The sequence below is a fragment of the Pituophis catenifer genome, unplaced genomic scaffold (assembly GCF_029215685.1).
Source record: "Pituophis catenifer annectens isolate HBS135680 unplaced genomic scaffold, rPitCat1.0.hap2 SCAF_2, whole genome shotgun sequence".
NCBI classification, from domain to species: Eukaryota; Metazoa; Chordata; class Lepidosauria; order Squamata; family Colubridae; genus Pituophis; species Pituophis catenifer.
The window spans coordinates 286330324-286350660 of record NW_027256882.1 but is presented as its reverse complement, the minus strand read 5'-3'; the positions used below and the strand labels follow the sequence as shown (position 1 = coordinate 286350660).

Here is a 20337-nt window from a genome sequence, read left to right as displayed (position 1 = left end):
GGCAAGTTGGCCGCAGTGGGTTTCCTCGTAGCAAGTTGGCCATGGTGAATTGTCGTAGCAAATTAGCCTCAGCGAGCTGGCTGCGGCCAATTCCAACCCAGGATGTGTCAGAATATTCATGACTGGGAAGACATGGTAACAAGGTTAGCCAATGAATAGGCATAGTAACAAGGTCAGCCAATGAATAGGCATAGCAACTGGGTCAGCCAATAGGACTGTTTGAATAGTTGAAACATAGTATTTGTTTGTTTGGGGCCATAAGAGACAGCTTGGAGTCTGGGTGTGGCTTAGCTTAACTACCCTGTATCAGGGATGAAATCCAGCAGGTTCTAGAGAACCGGTAGAGGAAATTTTGAGTAGCTCAGAGAACCGGCAAATGCCACCTCTGGCTGGCCCCAGGAGTGGGGAGGGAATGGGGATTTTGCAGTATCCTTCCCCTGGAGTGTGGTGGGAATGGAGATTTTGCACTATCCTTCCCCTGCCACGCCCACCAAGCCACAGCACGCCCACCAAGTCACGCCCACAGAACCGGTAGTAAAAAAAATTGGATTTCACCACTGCCCTGTATAGAGGAGGTTCTTTAAGCTCTGTATTAAGCTCTGAGCTCTGAAGCTGCAAACTAGTCTGCTCTGAACTCTGAACTGGAAATCGTTCTCTCCTCTGCCCATGTGTCTGCCTGTAACTTCTACCACATTGGAAGAATCAGCTATTGGTATTGTACATTTATCTTCATGTTTTATATGTATATAAAGAAGTTAATGAATCCAGCTGAATCAGTCATCCGTGTGTGCTTTCTGGATTTGATTATTTCTGCAACAAACTCTGACAGAATGTTGAACCCTTCTCTCCCACCCTCAAACAGCTGTAACAACTGGACCCCAGAGGACTGGCCTTGTTGCCATATAGTAAACATCAAGAAACTGCTATAGAGCATTAATTAAAGTCTGTAATGGTCTTTCCACCAGGAAAAACAAAACAAAACAAAACATGAATCCATCCAGGAACCAGTTAACCGATAAATCAAGAGAAGATGATCCAGGGGCAATCAACCTTAACTTTTTAACCACAAGGACCATAATCAGCCCCCACTGTTCCTCTGACCATGGAAAAGATCAGGCAAGGAAGTCCAAAGGAAAAGGCCTTTGAAAAGGAACCATTTTGTAGGCCCCTCACTCTCAACAGAATGGCCCAGATCTGGTTAAGTGCATGGGATTAAATTTGGAACATGGATGGCACCCTTTCACACATCACTTTGTGTAGGTGTCCACTTAAAGGTAAAGGTTCCCCTCGCACATGTGTGCTAGTCATTCCCGACTCTAAGGGGCAGTGCTCATCTCTGTTTCAAAGCCGAAGAGCCAGTGCTGTCCGAAGACGTCTCCGTGGTCATGTGGCCGGCATGACTCAACGCCAAAGGCGCACGGAACACTGTTACCTTCCCACCAAAGGTGGTCCCTCTTTTTCTACTTGCATTTTTTATGTGCTTTCGAACTGCTAGGTTGGCAGAAGCTGGGACAAGTTTATTTATTTATTTTATTTATTTTATTCGGCTTATATGCCAAATAAATAAGTGACGGGAGCTCACCCCGTTATGAGGCGTTAGGGATTCGAACCGCTGAACTGCCAACCTTTCGATCGCCAAGCTCAGCATTTTAGCCACTGGGCCACCGCATCCCTAGATGTCCACTTAAGAAGGCCCTAAGTGCATGCATCACCTTAGAAAGCAGGACTTCACAACTTTGCTGCCCCACAACGTTTATCTTCCCCAGCTTTGACCTACAAGCATACCGAACATCCTTCAGACGGCCAATAATTTAATAAAATCAGTTAATACTGCTCAATAAATACATAAAGCGTATTTACTTGCCTTTTAGAAACACAAAATCTAGAACTTCAGGCCAAGTTAAGGATGATTGTCCCTTGATTATCTAAGGCAGAATCTGTCTGATGTATTGTTTTTTTTTTTTCTCTTTACATAAAGCAATCACATAAAAATAGTTATAAATAGAAAAATTTCAAAGGATTGCCCGCCCTTGCTACCACTTTCACCCCCCCCCCCATATTCCATCATTCAAGAAATGTAACCCAAAAGGGAAAAAAAGCAAGAGGGGTCTCTCTTTTTTTTTGCACCCAGTTCTTGTGGATTTTAACAGTCTTTAGAATCTTTGGATATTTTACAAGGACTCCGGGTTGGATAAGCAGCCCGAAAAAGGAAAAAAAATGAAGTCAAAATGCAAAACAACCCGCCCGCCCTCCCGCAAAATAAGATGTAAAACAGTCACTCGGAAAGATAATAAACCAAGAAAAACGAAGTCTGCAGTTGCTGCTAGAAATTCTGTTTTGTTTTTTTTTCCTTGCATTTGTGGGAGCAAAGAAGAGATGTCTTTTGGGGTGTTTTGAAAAGAGTTCCAAAGGGAGCTTAATTTTCAAGACAGTCCTTTTTATAAAGGAAAAAATATGTTCTTCCTTCTTGACTGGGAACCAATGCAGTACTGGAGAACGGGTCTGTAGGTAGAGAAAAGAAAAACAAATACGCTTAATAATCAATATTTCCTCCCTATTTGTATTTGTTAGCGACATTTCTATGCTGCTGGTTTCCTAAGGCTCTGAGCAGCTAACCTTCAAAAAGATCTGCTGTCCATCAAAATAACGCCACCCTAAAATTTAATTATAATCTCAAGGGATTAAAAAATCCAAAGTCATGTGTCTAAGCAGTGCATCCCAACTTTCAGAGTACGCCTGTCACTTGGTCTAGATGGAAAACTTGGTGTCTTACCTGTTCTTCTGAATGCAAGGGGGAAGTGGTAGACTGGCCCCCAGTGCTCCGTTTTTTGTTTTTTTTTTAATTTGATTTATATGCCGACCTTCTCCGGAGACTCAGGGCGGCTTACAATGTGCTCAGCAATAGCCTTCATCCTTTTGTATATTTTATACAAAGTCAGCTTATTGCCCCCGCAATCTGGGTCCTCAATTTACCTACCTTAGAAAGGATGGAAGGCTGAGTCAACCTTGAGCCTTGGCGAGATTCGAACCTGCAGTAATTGCAGGCAGCTGGTCTTAATAACCAGCTTAATAACAGGGTGCCTTAAACCACTGTACTGTACTACTGTACACTGTACTACCAAGGCTCTTTTCACTGGCAGAGCGCTGCAGGAGGCTGTCACGGCCAAAAACGGAGTCTGAGAGGGCCGCGCATGGCCCTCCCGAGCTTCGTTTTCACTGGCAGAGGCATCGCAGGCTTGTCTTTTGCTGTTTCCAAGGCAGCCCCGCAGGCCAGATCTAAGCACCCCACGGGCAAGATCCAGCCCCCAGGCCTTGAGTTTGACACCTTTGGATGAGAGCATGCCTGGCTAGGGAATTCTGGGAGCTGACATCCACAAGTCTTGAAGATACAAAGGTTGGACACCTCTTGGATTAGAAGTTCTCCAACTCCTTCTAACCCTGATATTTTGAGTCTATAGCAAAAAAACCCTGTCATCTGAGAGGGCTGCCTTTCCCCCCTTCCTAGCAGAATTGCCCACTTGTACCCCGCAAATATTCACGGAAGTCTGGGCAAGTTATGTTCTATAATTAAAAAACTGGGATTTTCAAATTTTTCCTAGCAAAGTAAGCATTAGAGAGCAGCCATTGTACCTACCCAACCCATCCCTCGAAGAGAAGGCAACTCAGTTGCTAGCTTCAGAGAGAGAGGCCAGGGGGTTGAGGGCGGCCAGTCCATTGAACCCCGAGCCCCAAGGATCCGGGAGAGAGAAATACGGCCGTGCCGAGAGGCCCTCGCCGTGGCTCAGGGCGAAGGCAAAGAGGCCTCCGTTCCGTTCCAGGTCCAGGTGTGTCCTCCCAAACAGCTTCATCTGGGTTTCTTCCAACTGGTTCTCCAGCTCCTGCAGGTTCAAGCTGTTCTTGGCCACATCCATGAAGGGGCTGGGGCCCGGAAGGCACAGCCCAGGGCCGCCCAAGTGGCCGCTCATGTCTTCCAAAGCTGGGGGCACCAAGAAACTCTTGTCATCCGGTTGTCCGGTGGGGGCGAAGAGCAGGCTGGCCGCTCTCCAGGGGGCTGACTTGCGTCCTCTTCTGGGTCGAGAGATCCGGCAACTCTGGCGCTTGATGTGGCGGTGCAGGTGATCCGAGCGGGTGAAGCTCTTGTAGCAGAACTTGCACTGGTAGGGACGGATTCCGGTGTGGATCCTCATGTGGTTCTTCAGGTCGTAGTTGTGGACGAACCGGGCGCTGCAGTGGATGCAGAGGTACGGCCTTTCCCCCGTGTGCTTCCGCATGTGGATCTTCAGCTTGTCTTGCCTGGCCAAAGGAGAAGGAAGGGTTAACTCAGGGTGGATCACAAAAGCACAGAGTTGAAAGATCCCTGAGACGAGACAAGGAAGGGGCAAGCTCCCTCCTGAAGTTCTCATGGAAACATGAAAGTGTTGAATTTATATTTTACAGACAAAGAAATTGTGAAGGTGATAATTTAAGAGCTGATCAGCTGATGCCACGAGGGGAATGAATCAGCAGAGTTTTTGGCTGTTATCCGTTTAAGAGCCTGTGTAATAAGAGGAGGCCCTGCTAGAGTGTTCGTTCATTTGTCGAGTTTCTTCCCTGCTGCAATTGCTGTTTGTTTAGCTGCTGCTTGTAGCACATGTATGTATAGTATTCCTATATTCCTATTGTAGATTAAAATCACTATTTGATACAAGCCACTGTTGGCTGTACTTGCTTCGTGGGTTGATACACGGGATAGACCTGTGCACACTCTGACAGAAATAAAGATAAAATATAAATTCAACACAAAAATAGTTAGTCACGACAGCAACTGCCTGCGAAGGCTCCTGGATTGGGGCTGAAAGGCGAAAGCAGAAGCATTATGCTCTGTCCCATATTTGGGTAGATCAGGTTGCCCTGATAGGCCGGTCTCACCGGAAAAAACACACATGAAAGTGATTTTCCAGGCAAAAAACAGGCTAGAGCCGTGATGGCGATCCTGTGGCACGCATAGCCATATCAATGGGCATGCCAGCTCAGCTCTGGCACACATGCGCACGCTGGCCAGCTGATTTTCGGGCCTTCTGGGCCCACCAGAAGTAGGGAAACAGACTGTTTCCTGCCTCTGGGGGGCCTGGGGTGGGTGGGAAAGGCCCGTTTTTCTTTCTCACCTGGCTCCAGATCCTCTCTATGCGTCTGGGAAGGGCGAAAACAGCCTTCCCCACCCCCTCAGAGACACTCCGGAGGCCCGAAACGGCCTGTTTCCCAACTTCCGGTTGGACAGGAAGTGACGTTTTTTGCTGTCCCCAGCCTCCAGAGACTCCTAGAGAGAAGGGGATCAAACTATTTTCCAAAGCACCTGAAGGCCAGACAAGGAATAACGGATGGAAACTGATCAAGATTCAACCTGGAAATCAGGAGAAAATTTCTGACAGTGAGAACAATCAACCAATGGAACAGCTTTGCCTTCTGAAGTTGTGGGAGTTTCATCACTGGAAGCTTTCAAGAAGGGACTGGACTGCCATCTGTCAGAAACGGTGTAGGGTCTGCTTGGGTGGGTGGGGTTGGACAAGATGACCTACAAGGTCCCTTCCATCTCTGTTAATCTGTATCTGTATCTACCAAACAGGCCAAGAACCGAAGAAGCAGGGAAGCACCTTGGCCAGCAGATGGCAGCACAAGCCCACATTGTCAAAGGAGTTGGTCCCAAAGCAGAAGGCTATAAGAAGAAGCTATTGGCTTCCTTTGATGCTATCCCAACATCCCCGGAAGTCATCAGAAATAGCATCCACAAACCAAAGACTTTTGATCTTGACTTTCTATGCAAATATAACCATGTGGATTTGGGTAACTCACAATTCTCCTCCAATCTGGATCCAGGAGCTGCTTTAAGGATTCGTCAAAGTTTTAGCCAAAGTTCTATGCCATGGTTTCACGCGGCATTCCTAATCACTTCCCCGAAATACCAAGGAGATACATTCGGAGAGTAGGGTGAACTGGCTAATTCGTTGCATGTTGGCTCTGCCCATGAGATGAACCCCAACCTGTTTGTCAGTTTAGTAAGTCAAGAGTTGCATTCATCCAACGTACTACAGGTAGTCCCCGACTTATGACCACAATTGAGCCCAACATTTCTTTTGCTCAGTGAGACAGTTGTTAAAGTGAGTTTTGCCCCCATTTTACGAACTTTCTCACCATAGTTGTTAAAACGTTACTGACACCGTTGTTAGTTTTATGACTTTTCTTGCCGCACTTGTTAAGTGAATCACTGAAGCTGTTAAGTTAGTAAACAGGGTTGTTAAGTGAATCTGGCTTCCCCATTGACTTTGCTTGTCAGAAGGTCGCAAAAGGGGAATCACAGGACGCCGGGATATGGCGACAGTCATAAATATGAGTCAGTTGCCAAGACTCTGAATTTTGATCATGTGACTACCCTGTTTTCCCGAAAATAAGACCCAACTGGAAAATAAGCCCTAGCATGATTTTTCAGGATGCTCGTAATGTAAGCATCCCCAAAATAAGCCCCAGTTGTCAACCAGATGGATGCATTTAGTACCATATTTTCCCCCCAACATAAGACCCAACCAGAAAATAAGCCCTAATGTGTCTTTTGGAGCAAAAATTAATATAAGACCTGGTCTTATTTTCATGGAAAACATCGTATGAAGATATTGCAGTGGTTTTTAGTGTGAAAAATGGTCATAAGTTGGTTTTTTTTCAGTGCTGTTGTAACTTTGAATGGTCACTAAACAAATGGTTGTAAGTCGAGGACTTCCTGTATGACAGTCCCAATTACAGTCCCAATTAAACCTTTAAGCATAAGGAGCCTTGGTGGTGCAGTGGACTAAAGTGCTGTTAAGTAGCACTTAGCTGCCAGCTGCCTGCAATTATTGCGAGTTCAAATCTCACCAGGCTCAAGGTTGACTCAGCCTTCCATCCTTCTGAGGTAGGTAAAATGAGGACCCGGATTGTGGGGGCAATAAGCTGACTGTATAAAAAAAAGAACACCGCTTTGGGGGGGGGGGGCAAAAGTCCTACCAAGCAGGTATATACAAAAGTATGAAGGCTATTGCTTAATGCATTGTAAGCCGCCCTGAGTCTCCGGAGAAGGGCGGCATATAAATTGAATGAATGAATGAATGAATGAATGAATGAATGAATGAATCAATCAATCAATGAATCAATCAATCAATCTTTCCTCAACCAGGTGTCCTCCAGGTATGTTGCAAGAGCAGGTGACGCTGTTCCCAATTTGTCTGAAGGGGTGCCAGGTTGGAGCAGGGAAAGGACAACTTTTGTGGATCACACTACTTCTGGAAGAGCTGAGGCCTGGCCCTGAAGTTGTGAGTCCTGAATCAAACTTTAGGAGGTCTCTTCCTTCCTTCTTTTCTCTCTTCATCCAGCCAGTTGACAGTGTTCCAATATCTCAGGGGCTGCCACAAGGAAGAGGGGGTCAACTTATTCTCCAAACTTTTTTTTCCAGCAAGCCGGGCTAGCCTAACACTTTTTAAAATGTTTTTAATTGTCTGTTATTGTTTTTAATCATGGGGCCAAATTTATATATATCTTTTTAATTGTATTTTAATGTTTGTAGTTCATGTTTTTACTTGGCTGTTCACCGCCCTGAGTCCTCAGGGAGAAGGGCGGTATACAAATTTAAAAATAAAATAAAATAAAAATAAATAAAAGCACCTGAGGCAGGAGAAGAAGCAATGGGTGGAAACCAGTGGTGGGTTTCAAAATTTTTTACTACCGGTTCTGTGGGTCTGGCTTGGTGGGCGTGGCATGGCTTAGTGGGTGTGGCTTGGTGGCCATGGCAGGAGAAGGATACTGCAAAATCCCCATTTCCTCCCGATCTACTGGGACTCGGGAGGCAGAGAATAGATGGGGGCGGGGCTAGTCAGAATTTTGACTACCGGTTCTCCAAACTACTCAAAATTTCTGCTATCGGTTCTCCAGAACTGGTCAGAACCTGCTGAACTGGTCCAACCTCTGGTGGAAACTAAGTAAGAAGAGGAGCAACCTAGAACTAAGGAGAAATTTCCTGACAGTGAGAACAATTAACCAGTGGAACCCCTTGCCTCCAGAAGTTGTGGGTGCTCCAACATTGGAGGTTTTTAAGAAGAGACTGAACAAACATTTGTCTGGAATGCTATAAGGTCTCCTGCTTGAGCAGAGGGTTGGACTAGAAGACCTCCAAGGTCCCTTCCAATTTTGTTATTGTGTCATTCTGACAGAGAAAAAGAAGGAATCGTGTCGTCCCCAAAATCTGAACTCTTGATCTGCATAAGACTTTTACAATTTAGCCAGGGACCGGGTGCAATTCACAGAGGCCCAATTCTGCTTCGCAGCAGCCCTCCCAAAGAACGCACGATGCCTGTTGTAACTCCCAATCTATTGCAGTTAGATCAGGGGTGTCAATCTCAATTTCATTGAGGGCCGCATCAGGCTTGTGTTTGACCGGGGGGGGGCAGGGGTGAGCGTGGCCGGAGTGAGCGTGGCCAGCTCAACATCACTCTTGTCAGGGGCACACGTGGTGACCAAGTGCTAAGGCAGGACTTCCCTCAGACCCTCCCTCCCTTCTCTTCTTTTTCCTTCCCTCTTCCCTCTCCTTTCTTCTTCCTTCCCCTCTTTCCTTATTTTTCCTTCCTTGCTCTCTTCCCCTCTTTTCCTTCTTCTTCTAGCATTCTCAAATGCAAAAGGGGAAACATTTCTCCTTTTGTTTTGTTTTAGTTTGTTTTCCTAGCCCTCTCTGCCAGCGAAAATGGAGCCCGGGGTGGGGTGGGGCCAGATCTAAGCACCCTGAGGGCTGGATTTGGCCCACGTAGGCCTCGAGTTTGGCACTCCTGAGTTTGATAAAGAGAAAACTTTGTCCTGATTTTGCTCAGAAAGAAAAGCAAAGGCAGAGCAAAGGTGGGATTCAGCTGGTTCAGACCGGTTAATTTTAATCTGGTTCGCCAAACTGGTTGTTCCAAGGACTGGCCGACCCCGCCTACCCTGCCCCTCCCCTCCCCAGAGTCTCCACATGGCCTGTTTTGGATGCCAGTGCAGGGCGCACACGGAATTCTGGGAGAGCGAAAAATGGGCCTACTGGAAGTACTGGAAGTCCAGAAATGGGCCTGTTTCTGGCCTCCGGAGGGCCTCCAGTGCCCGGGGGAGGCCATTTTCGCCCTTCTGGAGGCTCCAGGAAAGCCTCCGGAGCCTGGGGAGGGTGAAAATGACCCCCCCCCGATGTGGTGCAGGAGGCTGAGTAGGCCATGCCCTCATGGCCACCCCCCCCCCCCCCAGCAACCAGCTAGTGAACCGGTTGCTGAAATTTTTCAATCCCATCCGTGAGGAAGAGTATGGGAAACATCCACATTCAGATATGACGAATCCCTTTGTATGCCTCACCCCTTATTTTTCTTCTCTGATTCTAAAGTAGACTTTGTAATGGACTGACTTTCATCCAGTCGTTGCCCAGCTGGCCTTAGAATGCTTTTTCCCCCTTTCTTTTTGCACTAAATTTGTGAAGACTTGTACTTCCAGAAGTAGTAGAGAATCTACGTAGCTAGGCATTCAATTGTTGAGTCCGATAGCAAATCAATGTGCCAACTTTGACTTTAATTAGTCTAGTCCAGGGGTGTCCAACCTCGGCAACTTTAAGACTTGTGGACTTCAACTCCCAGAATTCCCCAGCCAACATGGTTAAAGTTAACATCAGACCAGGGGTGAAATGCTCCCGGTTCGGACCAAATCACCCGATCCAGTAGCGATGGTGGCGGGTGGTTTGGAGAACCAGTAGCAAAAATCCCTGCCCAACCCCTCCCCCGCCATACCCAGCTGAGTCTCGCAATCATCAGAGGCTTTTTTTTTAATTTTTAAAAGCATTTTTTCTACAACCTCTTCGGCCGAAAAAATGCTTTTAAAAGTAAAAAAAAAAAGCCTCTGACGATCGCGCGGCTCAGCTGGGATTGTCAGAGGCTTTTAAAAGCATTTTTTTCTACAACCTCTTCAGCTGAATGTTTTTAAAAGCCCCTGCCCATCAGGCAACTCAGCTGGGATCGTCAGAGGCTTTTAAAAGCATTTTTTTTACAACCTCTTTGGCCGAAGAGGTTGTAAAAAAAAAAAAAACTTTTAAAAGCCTCTGCCAATCAGGCAACTCAGCTGGGATCGTCAGAGGCTTTTTTTTTTTTTTTTTTTTAGAAAAAATGGTTTTAAAAGTAAAAAAAAAAAAGTTGACCACGCCCACCCAGTCACATTAAACCCCCCCGCCAAGCCATGCCCACCGAACCGGTAGTAACAAATTTTACATTTCACCACTGCATCAGACCAACAATCAAGTAAACAACACCCCAATCAACAAACTGCCAAAGAAGCCAACAGCAAACAGCCCAATCTAAGAATCTCAAAGGCCACCCACACCGACACTGATAGAATATAAACTGGACAGTTTATATCCTGGTTTATATTTATAGACATTAGAATATAACAGCCATCTGTCAGAAATGATATAGGGCAGTGTTGGCAAACTTTTTCGGCACCGAGTGTCGAAATGGGAGTGCGCACACATGTGGCGAAAACCGGAAGAGCAGCTGCCCAGTGTGCATGCGCGCACCGGGCAGCTGCTCTTCCGGTTTCCAGTGCACGCATGCGCTCCGGCTACCTAGTCTTCTGGTTTCTGGCATGCATGCGTGCACGAAAACCAGCTGGCCAATACGCATGAGTATGCCGGAAATTGGAAGAGCAGCTGCCTGGTGCTCATGCACGTGCTGTGAAGATGATCTTCACCACCTGGTCTTCTGGTTTCCGGCGCACCCGTGCATGTGAAGACAGCTGGTCGGCACGCCGGAACCCGGAAGAGCAATGGACGATGGCTTGTTTGCCCGGAGAGATGGCTCTGTGTGCCAATTCTGGCACGCGTGCCATAGGTTTGCCATCACGGGTATAGGGTCTCCTGCTTGAGCAAGGGGTTGGATTTAACCTTAACCTTCAAACTCTGCTATTCTGTTCTGTTCTGTTCTGTTCTGTTCTGTTCTGTCCTAATCCTATTCTATTCTGATTTCTTATTCTGTTTTGTCTTGTCCTGTCCTGTCCTAATCCTGTCCTAATCCTAATCCTTGTTCTATTCTATTCTGTTCTGTTCTGTCCTAATCCTATTCTATTCTGATTTCTTATTCTGTACTGTCTTGTCCTAATCCTAATCCTAATTCTTTTTCTATTCTACTCTGTTCTGTTCTGTTTTTTTTTTTTTAATTTGATTTATATGCCGCCCTTCTCCGGAGACTCAGGGCGGCTTAACAGTGTGTTAAGCAATAGCCTTCATTCTTTTGTATATTTATACAAAGTCAGCTTATTGCCCCCACAAACTGGGTCCTCAATTTACCTACCTTAGAAAGGATGGAAGGCTGAGTCAACCTTGAGCCTTGGCGAGATTTGAACCTGCAGTAATTGCAGGCAGCTGGTCTTAATAACCAGCTTAATAACAGGGTGCCTTAGCCCACTGTACTACCAAGGCTCTTTTCCATCCTAATCCTATTCTATTCTGATTTCTTATTCTGTTCTGTCGTGTCCTGTCCTAATCCTTTCCTAATCCTAATCCTAATCCTTGTTCTACTCTGTTCTGTTCTGTTCCGTCCTAATGGTATTCTATTCTGATTTCTTATTCTGTTCTGTCCTGTCCTAATCCTGTCCTAATTCTAATCCTAATCCTTGTTCTATTCTATTCTGTTCCGTCCTAATCCTATTCTATTCTGATTTCTTATTCTGTTCTGTCTTGTCCTAATCCTAATCCTAATCCTTATTCTATTCTACTCTGTTCTGTTCCGTCCTAATCCTATTCTGATTTCTTATTCTGTTCTGTCATGTCCTGTCCTAATCCTGTCCTAATCCTAATCCTAATCCTGTCCGAATCCTAATTCTTGTTCTATTGTTCTGTTCTGTTCTGTTCCTGTTCCATTCACAGCAAACAGCACTCCTTACTATCACTGATGATGTTACCTAGTTTGGTAATGAAACGTCTGCAAGAAAACCAGCAAGCTCAGAGAGCACCACCGACCCCTCATGTCAACTCTTGAGCTACATATATTCTCCTTCATTAGTACCCCTGGTCTAGTCAACAGCTCAGGGATTTCCAGCTCAGCTTTCATCCAAAATCCCAACCAGCGGTGACCCTGTTTCACATGTTGGAGATCAGCCAAGGAGGGACAACCAAAGATTGATTGTGTGGAAGCTCTACAGCCAGAGATGGCTTCCTTCTCAATACCATGCAGGCTGTAGACGCAGCTGGGAAGGTAAAACAAACATCCGGAAGGAGGCAGATGGAAAGCCACATCCGCATTACTGGCCCACAACCTTCATGGAGATTCCATGAAGTCACCAGGAGCTCAGCTCAAAAGAAACTTAAGTTTTCTTTGCTGAAACACCAACGGTTTGGATGTCATTTTAAGTCAGGGATGTTAGGCACACTCAGAACTTCTACATAGGACGAAGCCAGGGCCCTGCCACGTAATGGACATGTCCTGAAAGAACCTGACCAGCTATGCTGGTGAACATACTGAAGGACGGAGGTGGACAATTGTCTCCTCTTCCATGCAAGGAGTTTCTGAAAAAGGAGAATGGGGATACTGCAAGGTCGTAAGCCTGAACATCGGTCATAAGTCACTTTTTTCAGTGCCATTTTAACTTTGGAGCGGTCAATAAACGGATGGTTATAAGTCGAGGACTATTTTACAACATTCCTTCCACCAACTAACAAACTCCTGCTATGGATGCCCATGACACTGTCTGTATGTATGTCTATCGTCCATTTGTATCCGTCCGTCTGTCTGTCTACCTGCCTGCCTGCCTACCTATCTATATCGTCCATTTTTTTGAACCCCGAAATAAGCGCTTGGCCTTATTTTCAGGGAGGTCTTATTATTTTGGGATGCATGGAGCAAGATGGGGCTCCTCTTGCTGTCTTACCTGATTTCTAGCTCTGCGTTTAAATATTTTCGGGGAGGGCTTATTTTTGGAGGGAGGCTTATTTTAGCCATGCACTCAAAAGCCCAATTGGGTTTATTATCAGGGGATGTCTTATTTTTGGGGAAACAGGGTATCTATCTATCTATCTATCTATCTATCTATCTATCTATCTATCTATCTATCATCCATTTGTGTCTGTGTCTGTGTGTGTCTGTCTGTCTCTCTGTCTATCTATCTGTAGTCCTCGATTTACAACAGTTCACTTAGTGACCATTCAAAGTTGCAATGGCACTGAAAAAGGGGACTCACGACCATTTTTCACACTTATGACCCTTGCAGCATCCCCAGGGTCACGTGATCAAAATTCAGATGCTTGGCAACTGACTCATATTTATGACAGTTGCAGTGTGATGGGGTCACGTGATCCCTTTGCGACCTTCTGACAAGCAAAGTCAATAGGGAAGCCAGATCCACTTAATAACCGTGTTACTAATTTAACAACTGCAGTGATTCACTTAACAAACGTGGCAAGGAAAGTCATAAAATGGGGCAAAACTCATTTAACAAATTTCTCACTTACTTAACAACATACATTTTGGGCTCAATTGCGATCATTAAGTTGATGGCTATCTGTATCTCTATCATCCATCCATCCCTCATCCATCCATCCCTCCATCACCCAATCATCCATCCATCATCCATCCCTCCATCATCCAATCATTCGTCCATCATCCATCCATCCGTCCCTCCATCCCCCAATCATCCGTCCATCATCCATCCATCCCTCCATCATCCAATCATCCATCCATCATCCATCCATCCATCCCTCCATCATCCAATCATCCATCCATCATCCATCCATCCATCCCTCTATTACCCAATCATCCATCCATCATCCATCCATCCATCAATCATTCATCATCCGTCCATCATCCATCCATCCATCCACCATCTATCCATCCATCCATCCATCCTTCTCCTCCATCCATCCATCCATCCATCCATCCATCCATCCATCCATCCATCCATCCTCCTCCTCCATCCATTATCCGTCCCTCTGTCCTTCTCTCCCTCCAAGCACATTTACTATAATTTCAAAAATATGCAGACCTGGTGAACCGGACTTCACAGATGTTGCACATATACGGCTTCTCCCCCGTGTGGGTCCTCATGTGCCGCGGGAGTTTCCCAGCCCCCATGATGATTTTGTTGCAAATGGGGCACTGCTGGGAAGCTTTGGGTTTGATCTTCCTTTCCTCTGGCCAGCGAGGAAAGACTCGGCCAAAGTGGGCGTTGCTCAGGAAGTTCAGGTAGGCGCTGTAATCGTTTTCGGCCTTGATGTGCCCAAAGGGGGCTGCGGCGGTGTTGGCGAACACGTCCTTGAAGAGGCTGTTGGGGAAAGGCGTAGGCAGCGGCTCCTCTTTCTCCTCTTCCTTGATCTTTTGCTTTTTGATCACCAGGTCCAAGGGGGTGTTGTCCACCTGCTGCTCTTCTACTTGGGCAAAGGGGCCAAAGTCTCCGTTCCATAGATGGGGGAAGAGCTCAGGCATGAAGGGAGACAGGACCGGCCTGCGTTCTGGAAGGGTCACTTTAGGATAGAGGTTCTCCCTTAAGAGGGATTCAATGGAGAAGTCTCGGATGACACCAAGTGAGCCATTGGAGCTGCTGGATGGAAAACGCGTGGAGAAGACATCAGTGGTATCTTGGAAGGGTTCCTCAGGAAGGTCTGGCTTGGAAGGACTTTGGTGGCAACTGAGGTCTTGAGCGTCCGATAGATTCCGATTGGCGAAGTCACCTGCTTCTTCTTCCTCCTCCTCCTCTTCCTCTTCTTCTTCCTCCTCCTCCTCCTCTTCTTCCTCCGCCTTCTCGCCTTCCACCGCTTCCCCAGGCTCTATTATTTCGAGGCAAACATTAATCACACACTGGATCTCCAGCATCTTGGCCGCGTTGAGGATGTGCTTGACGTTCGCCGTGGTGATGGTCAGAGTTGAGGTGTAGGCAAACTCAAGGATGGCCGAAAGGGCTTCGGGCTTGACGAAGTCAATCTCGTATATGTAGGGCTGGTCTGCTAAAGTGCCGGTGGTGAAGAGTTTTTTAAAATACTGGCTACAAGCAGCCAGCACAGATTTGTGGGTTCGGTATTCCTGATCTTGGACCAGGAGAATTACGTCGCAGAGAAGGCCATCGTTCCTCTGCTCGTTGAGCCCACAAAGGACTTCACTGCTGTGGTTTGGGAAGGGGATCCCGATGAGGTCCTCAATGCCATTGGCCATATTCTCCTGTGGAACCCTAGAAAGAGATACACAAACAGAGACATACCGTTAAGTCAAGTTCCCTTACTTTACTATGGTGGCGCAGTGGTTAGAATGCAGTATTGCAGGCTAACTCTGCCAACTGTCAGAAGTTTGATTCTCACCGGCTCAAAGTTGATTCAGCCTTCCATCCTTCTGAGGTCGGTAAAATGAGGACCCAGATTGCTGGGGACAATATGCTGACTCTCTAAACCAGAAGTCACCAACTGGTGGTCTGTGGACCACGAGAAAATTTTGGTGGTCCGCAGAAAAATTATTTGCATTTTTTATATTGCACTAAATACTATTTATCGTTTTTAAAAATTGATATTAGTGGTCCGCAGGATTTAAAATTATGAATTTGGTGGTCCCTGAGGTACGAAAGGTTGGTGACTCCTGCTCTAAACCACTTAGAGACAAATTTAAAGCATGTGAAGTGGTATATAAATCTAAGTGCTATTGCTCTTACTTTCAGCCAGAAAATCTACTGCTTGGCTAATGGAGGAGCCTTTCCAACAACCTGAATGGAGAAGACTTCACCCAACTCATTCCCCACAATTCAACCAGCGCATTTAGCACAGCTTGGAGCCCAGCCTCACATCCAGCTGCCCCAAATCATGACTCTGATTCCTGGATTCCCTCCAGCCGTTGATATTAAATCATCGCATTTCAGACGAGAGAAGGGGAACATTAAGAAATACAGAAATAATCAAAGTAGCTGCAAGCACTGCGGTTGAAATCAAATCAATCGGAGTTGTTCTTTTTGTTTCACCTATTCTTGGGAAGGAGGCCTTCGGCCTTTTTGGAACCCAGAATGCTCCCCCTGCGATGCCAAAAAGGACTGCGGAGGAAAATTAAGATTAATTTGTTCTTCTTGACGTGCGATTTCTCCAGAACCGCTCTTTTCAAAGAGAGAGAGACAAGAATGGAATTGCAGGAAGAGCTGCAGAAGGCAACACTCGAAAAGTTGGGTCCTGTCCAGGGTGGATTTGATTTAAATCGAGTTGATTTAAATCACAATTTAAATCACTAGTAAAAAGGCTTGATTTAAATCAACTCGATTTAAATCATAATTTTTAAAGAGCAACTGTCATCTCTGCTACTCCTTTGACCCACTGTTGACTCACCGATAGTCCCAGTGTTGCAGAATATACAGCCTCCTGCTACATAACTAAGCTCCATTTCATGCTGAATAAACTAAATTATTTATGTATCTTCAATAGAAAACTATCTTAAGATAGATTTTTACCCCAAAAGTTTATTAAAATAAATTCGATAAAAATAAAAAAAATCCAATTTAAGTCAAAAAAATCCAATTTAAATTAAAAAAAATCTGATTTTTTTTATTTTTTAAAAAAAATCATTGATTTTTATCCACCCTGGTCCTGTCACTCTCGCTTGTCCAACCTACCCGACCACTGCTTTAAGTCTGCTCTTTGGGGACTTTCCAGTGTTTATTAAGGAGGCTCAGTGGGAGTTTGCTGCTCACTGCAGAACGCCCCCCTCCTGTGTCCTTCAAAGCCCTCCACCTTCTCATCTCATCGCGCGCACACAAATACCCTCCCTCCCTGGCATTTCCCCTCCCCTTCGTGGTCTCCTCCATCTGCTCTCCCTGCCTTTATCTAGAGGGATTCCAGCAAACAGGACCGACCGCTTCCCATTACTCTCCTGAGACTTCGGTTCCCCCCACCTTCACATTTCATCAACCCTCCCACTGGAACATCAAAACATCTCCCACATTCTGTCCTTTTGACATTCTCTCTCTCTCTCCCCCTCCCCATGTGCTTGAGGTGGCTTGGAGTTCACCATGGAGAGTTAGGACCCGCATGGCTTCCCTTTGAGACAATCCCAGAGGCTACTTTGGAGGAGGTCTACTGAGATTCTCGGGTCGTGGCAGTCCTAAAGGTGCTTTTCGGTCTTGCCTCCAGAAGCTGTGAATGCTCCAACACTGGAAGTTTTAAAGAAGATGTTGGATAACCCTTTGTCTGAAGTGGTGTAGCGTTTCCTGCCTAAGCAGGGGGTTGGACTAGAAGACCTCCAAGGTCCCTTCCAACTCTGTTATTCTATTCTATTCTGTTCTATTCTATTCTCTATATTATATTCTATTTTCTATTTTCTGTTCAGTTCTATTCTATTCTGTTCTGTTCTGTTCTATTTTCTATTCTATTCTATTCTATTCTATTCTATTCTATTCTATTCTATTCTATTCTATTCTATTCTATTCTATTCCATTCCATTCCATTTTCTATTCTATTCTATTCTCTATTCTATTCTATTTTCTATTCTATTCTAGTCCATATTTTCTTTTTTCTATTCTATTCTATTCTATTCTATTCTATTCTATTCTATTCTATTCTATTCTATTCTATTTTCTATTCTATTCTAGTCCATATTTTCTTTTTTCTATTCTATTCTATTCTATTCTATTCTATTCTATTCTATTCTATTCTATTCTATTCTATTCTATTCTATATTCTCTTCTCTATTCTATTCTATTCTAGTCCATATTTTCTATTCTATTCTATTCTATTCTATTCTATTCTATTCTATTCTATTCTATTCTATTCTATATTCTCTTCTCTATTCTATTCTATTTTCTATTCTATTCTAGTCCATATTTTCTATTCTATTCTATTCTATTCTATTCTATTCTATTCTATTCTATTCTATTCTATTTTCTATTCTATTCTAGTCCATATTTTCTTTTTTCTATTCTATTCTATTCTATTCTATTCTATTCTATTCTATTCTCTATTCTATTCTCTATTCTATTCTATTCTAGTCCATATTTTCTCTATTCTATTCTATTCTATTCTATTCTATTCTATTCTATTCTATTCTATTCTATGAAAAAAAAACCCCAGATGCCTACTGGTATTGCCGCGCTTAGGGATTGAATTTAAAACACGCCAGGAGGACAAGCCGCCCACCGTGTCTGGTGGGCACGGAGACCTAATATTATCCTCCACCTACCCTGCCAGCAACTATCACAATTGCCACCTGCGTTTTCTGGCTGCACATGAAAGAGAGCGTTTTCCATCCTCCGCTGAACTCAGGGTTGAACTTTCTGCTTTTGCTCTTGCCTTTTGATTCCTTATATGATTTATCTGCATCCTGCTTTTATTTCATTCAAGGTGGCGGTACATAAGGCTTCCCTTTCCTACTGGGTTTAACAACAATCCTGCATGGTGCCTTGGAGGTCAGGGGTGAAATTCAGCAAGTTCTTAACTAAGTTAAAAATATATATTAGGGATACTGTGGCTCAGTGGCTAAGCCGCTGAGCTTGTCGATCGAAAGGTCGGCAGTTCAGCTGTTCGAATCCCTAGTGCCGCGTAACAGGGTGAGCTCCTGTTACATGTCTCAGCTTCTGCCAACCTAGCAGTTCGAAAGCACGTAAAAAATGCAAGTAGGAAAATAGGAACCACTTTGGTGGGAAGGCAGTGGTGGGATTCAGCCGGTTCGCACCACTTCGGGAGAACCGGTTGGTAACTTTCTGAGCAGTTTGGCAAACTGGTTGTTGGAAGAAATCATTAGGGCAGAGAACCGGTTGTTAAATTACTTGAATCCCACACTGTGGGAAGGTAACAGCGTTCCATGCGCCTTTGGCGTTTAGTCATGCCGGCCACAAGACCACGGAGACGTCTTCGGACAGCGCTGTCTCTTCGGCTTTGAAACGGAGATGAGCACCGTCCCCTAGAGTCAGGAACGACTAGCATATATGTGCGAGGGGAACCCTCACCTTTAACTAGTTACGTTATGCTTGGTTAGCTTCTATGCAGTTTACCAGATTGTAGCAATTTAAAACTTTATCAATTACTGCTCAAGATACTGTTTGAAGCAGTGGTGGGTTCCTCCCGGTTTGGTCCGGTTCGGCCGAGCCGGTAGCGGTGACGATATGACGTCACCGAACCGGTTCTCCCCCCCCGCCCTCCCACCCTCCCACGTTATTCTTACCTTTTATTTGGTCCCACCCCCAATCTATTGCTGCCTCCTGAGTCCCAGCTGATGACTAGAGGGAAAAAAACTGTTTAAACTCTTGCGGCGGGGCTTCAAAGGGCCGTCCTACAGCTGATCAGTGTTAAAAGCAAACAAATGAGTCGGGTCGTAAGTGCGAGGACTGGTCATAAGTGCGAGGACCTTCCAGAAATGACTCTGACCAGCTAGCCACGCCCACCTAGTCCCATGACCTCCAAGCCACACCCACAAAATAAGCCACGCCCACAGAACCGGTAGTAAAAAAATTTAGAACCCACCCCTGGTTTGAAGACAGAAACAGGAACCAAACATTTTGTGAAGACAATCATTCCAAATTTTTGTTTGTTTGTTTGCATTCAGTTTATTTATTTATTTATTTATTTATTTATTTATTTATTTATTTATTTATTTATTTATTTATTTTAATTTGATTTATATGCCGCCCTTCTCCGGAGACTCAGGGCGGCTTACAATGCTTTAAGCAATAGCCTTCATTCTTTTGTATATTTTATACAAAGTCAGCTTATTGCCCCCACAAACTGGGTCCTCATTTCACCTACCTTAGAAAGGATGGAAGGCTGAGTCAACCTTGAGCCTTGGAGAGATTCGAACCAGCAGAAATTGCAGGCAGCTGTGTTAATAACAGGGTGCACTAAACCCTTGTACTATCAAGGCTCTTTATTTATTTATTTATTCATATTTAAATTTATATACCGCCCTTCTCCCGAAGGACTAAGGGCAGTGAACAGCCAAAAGTAAAAAAACATAAGAGTACAAAGTTTAAAAACAATTCAAAAATATATTAAACAATTTGGCCCAACAATTAAAGTACCCCATTTAAAATTCAAATAAAATTAAACCATTGGAGAGTTAGGCCAGCCCGGCTTGTTGAAATAAAAAAGTTTTGGGGGCCCGGCGGAAAGTACGTAGATCCGGAATCGTCCGAATCTCCGGGGGGGAGCTCGTTCCAGAGGGCAGGTTGTGAGTACAGCATTCAAGGATCCCTTTTTTTAAATGTAAATTATTCTCAAAATCAATTGGTGGTGGTGGTGGAGGAGGAGGCGATTGACGTATTTCTTGGAAATTGATGGGCGAGTGGAAAGCTAAGTTGGCCTCCACCCCAAAAGGAACCACTGATTAAGAAGGAAAAAAA

The 20337-nt window shown here is 45.0% G+C and overlaps 1 protein-coding gene across 1 annotated transcript; it reads right to left on the bottom strand.

Moving 5' to 3' along the window:
* Positions 1–3662: 3662 nt before the first annotated feature.
* Positions 3663–15203, bottom strand: ZBTB7C (zinc finger and BTB domain containing 7C). Its single transcript, XM_070935999.1, has 2 exons — positions 14029–15203; positions 3663–4293 (listed from the first exon to the last, which is right to left on the bottom strand). The coding sequence occupies exons 1-2, from the start codon at positions 15189–15191 to the stop codon at positions 3663–3665; spliced, it is 1794 nt and encodes a 597-aa protein (XP_070792100.1). The 5' UTR covers positions 15192–15203.
* Positions 15204–20337: the final 5134 nt, after the last annotated feature.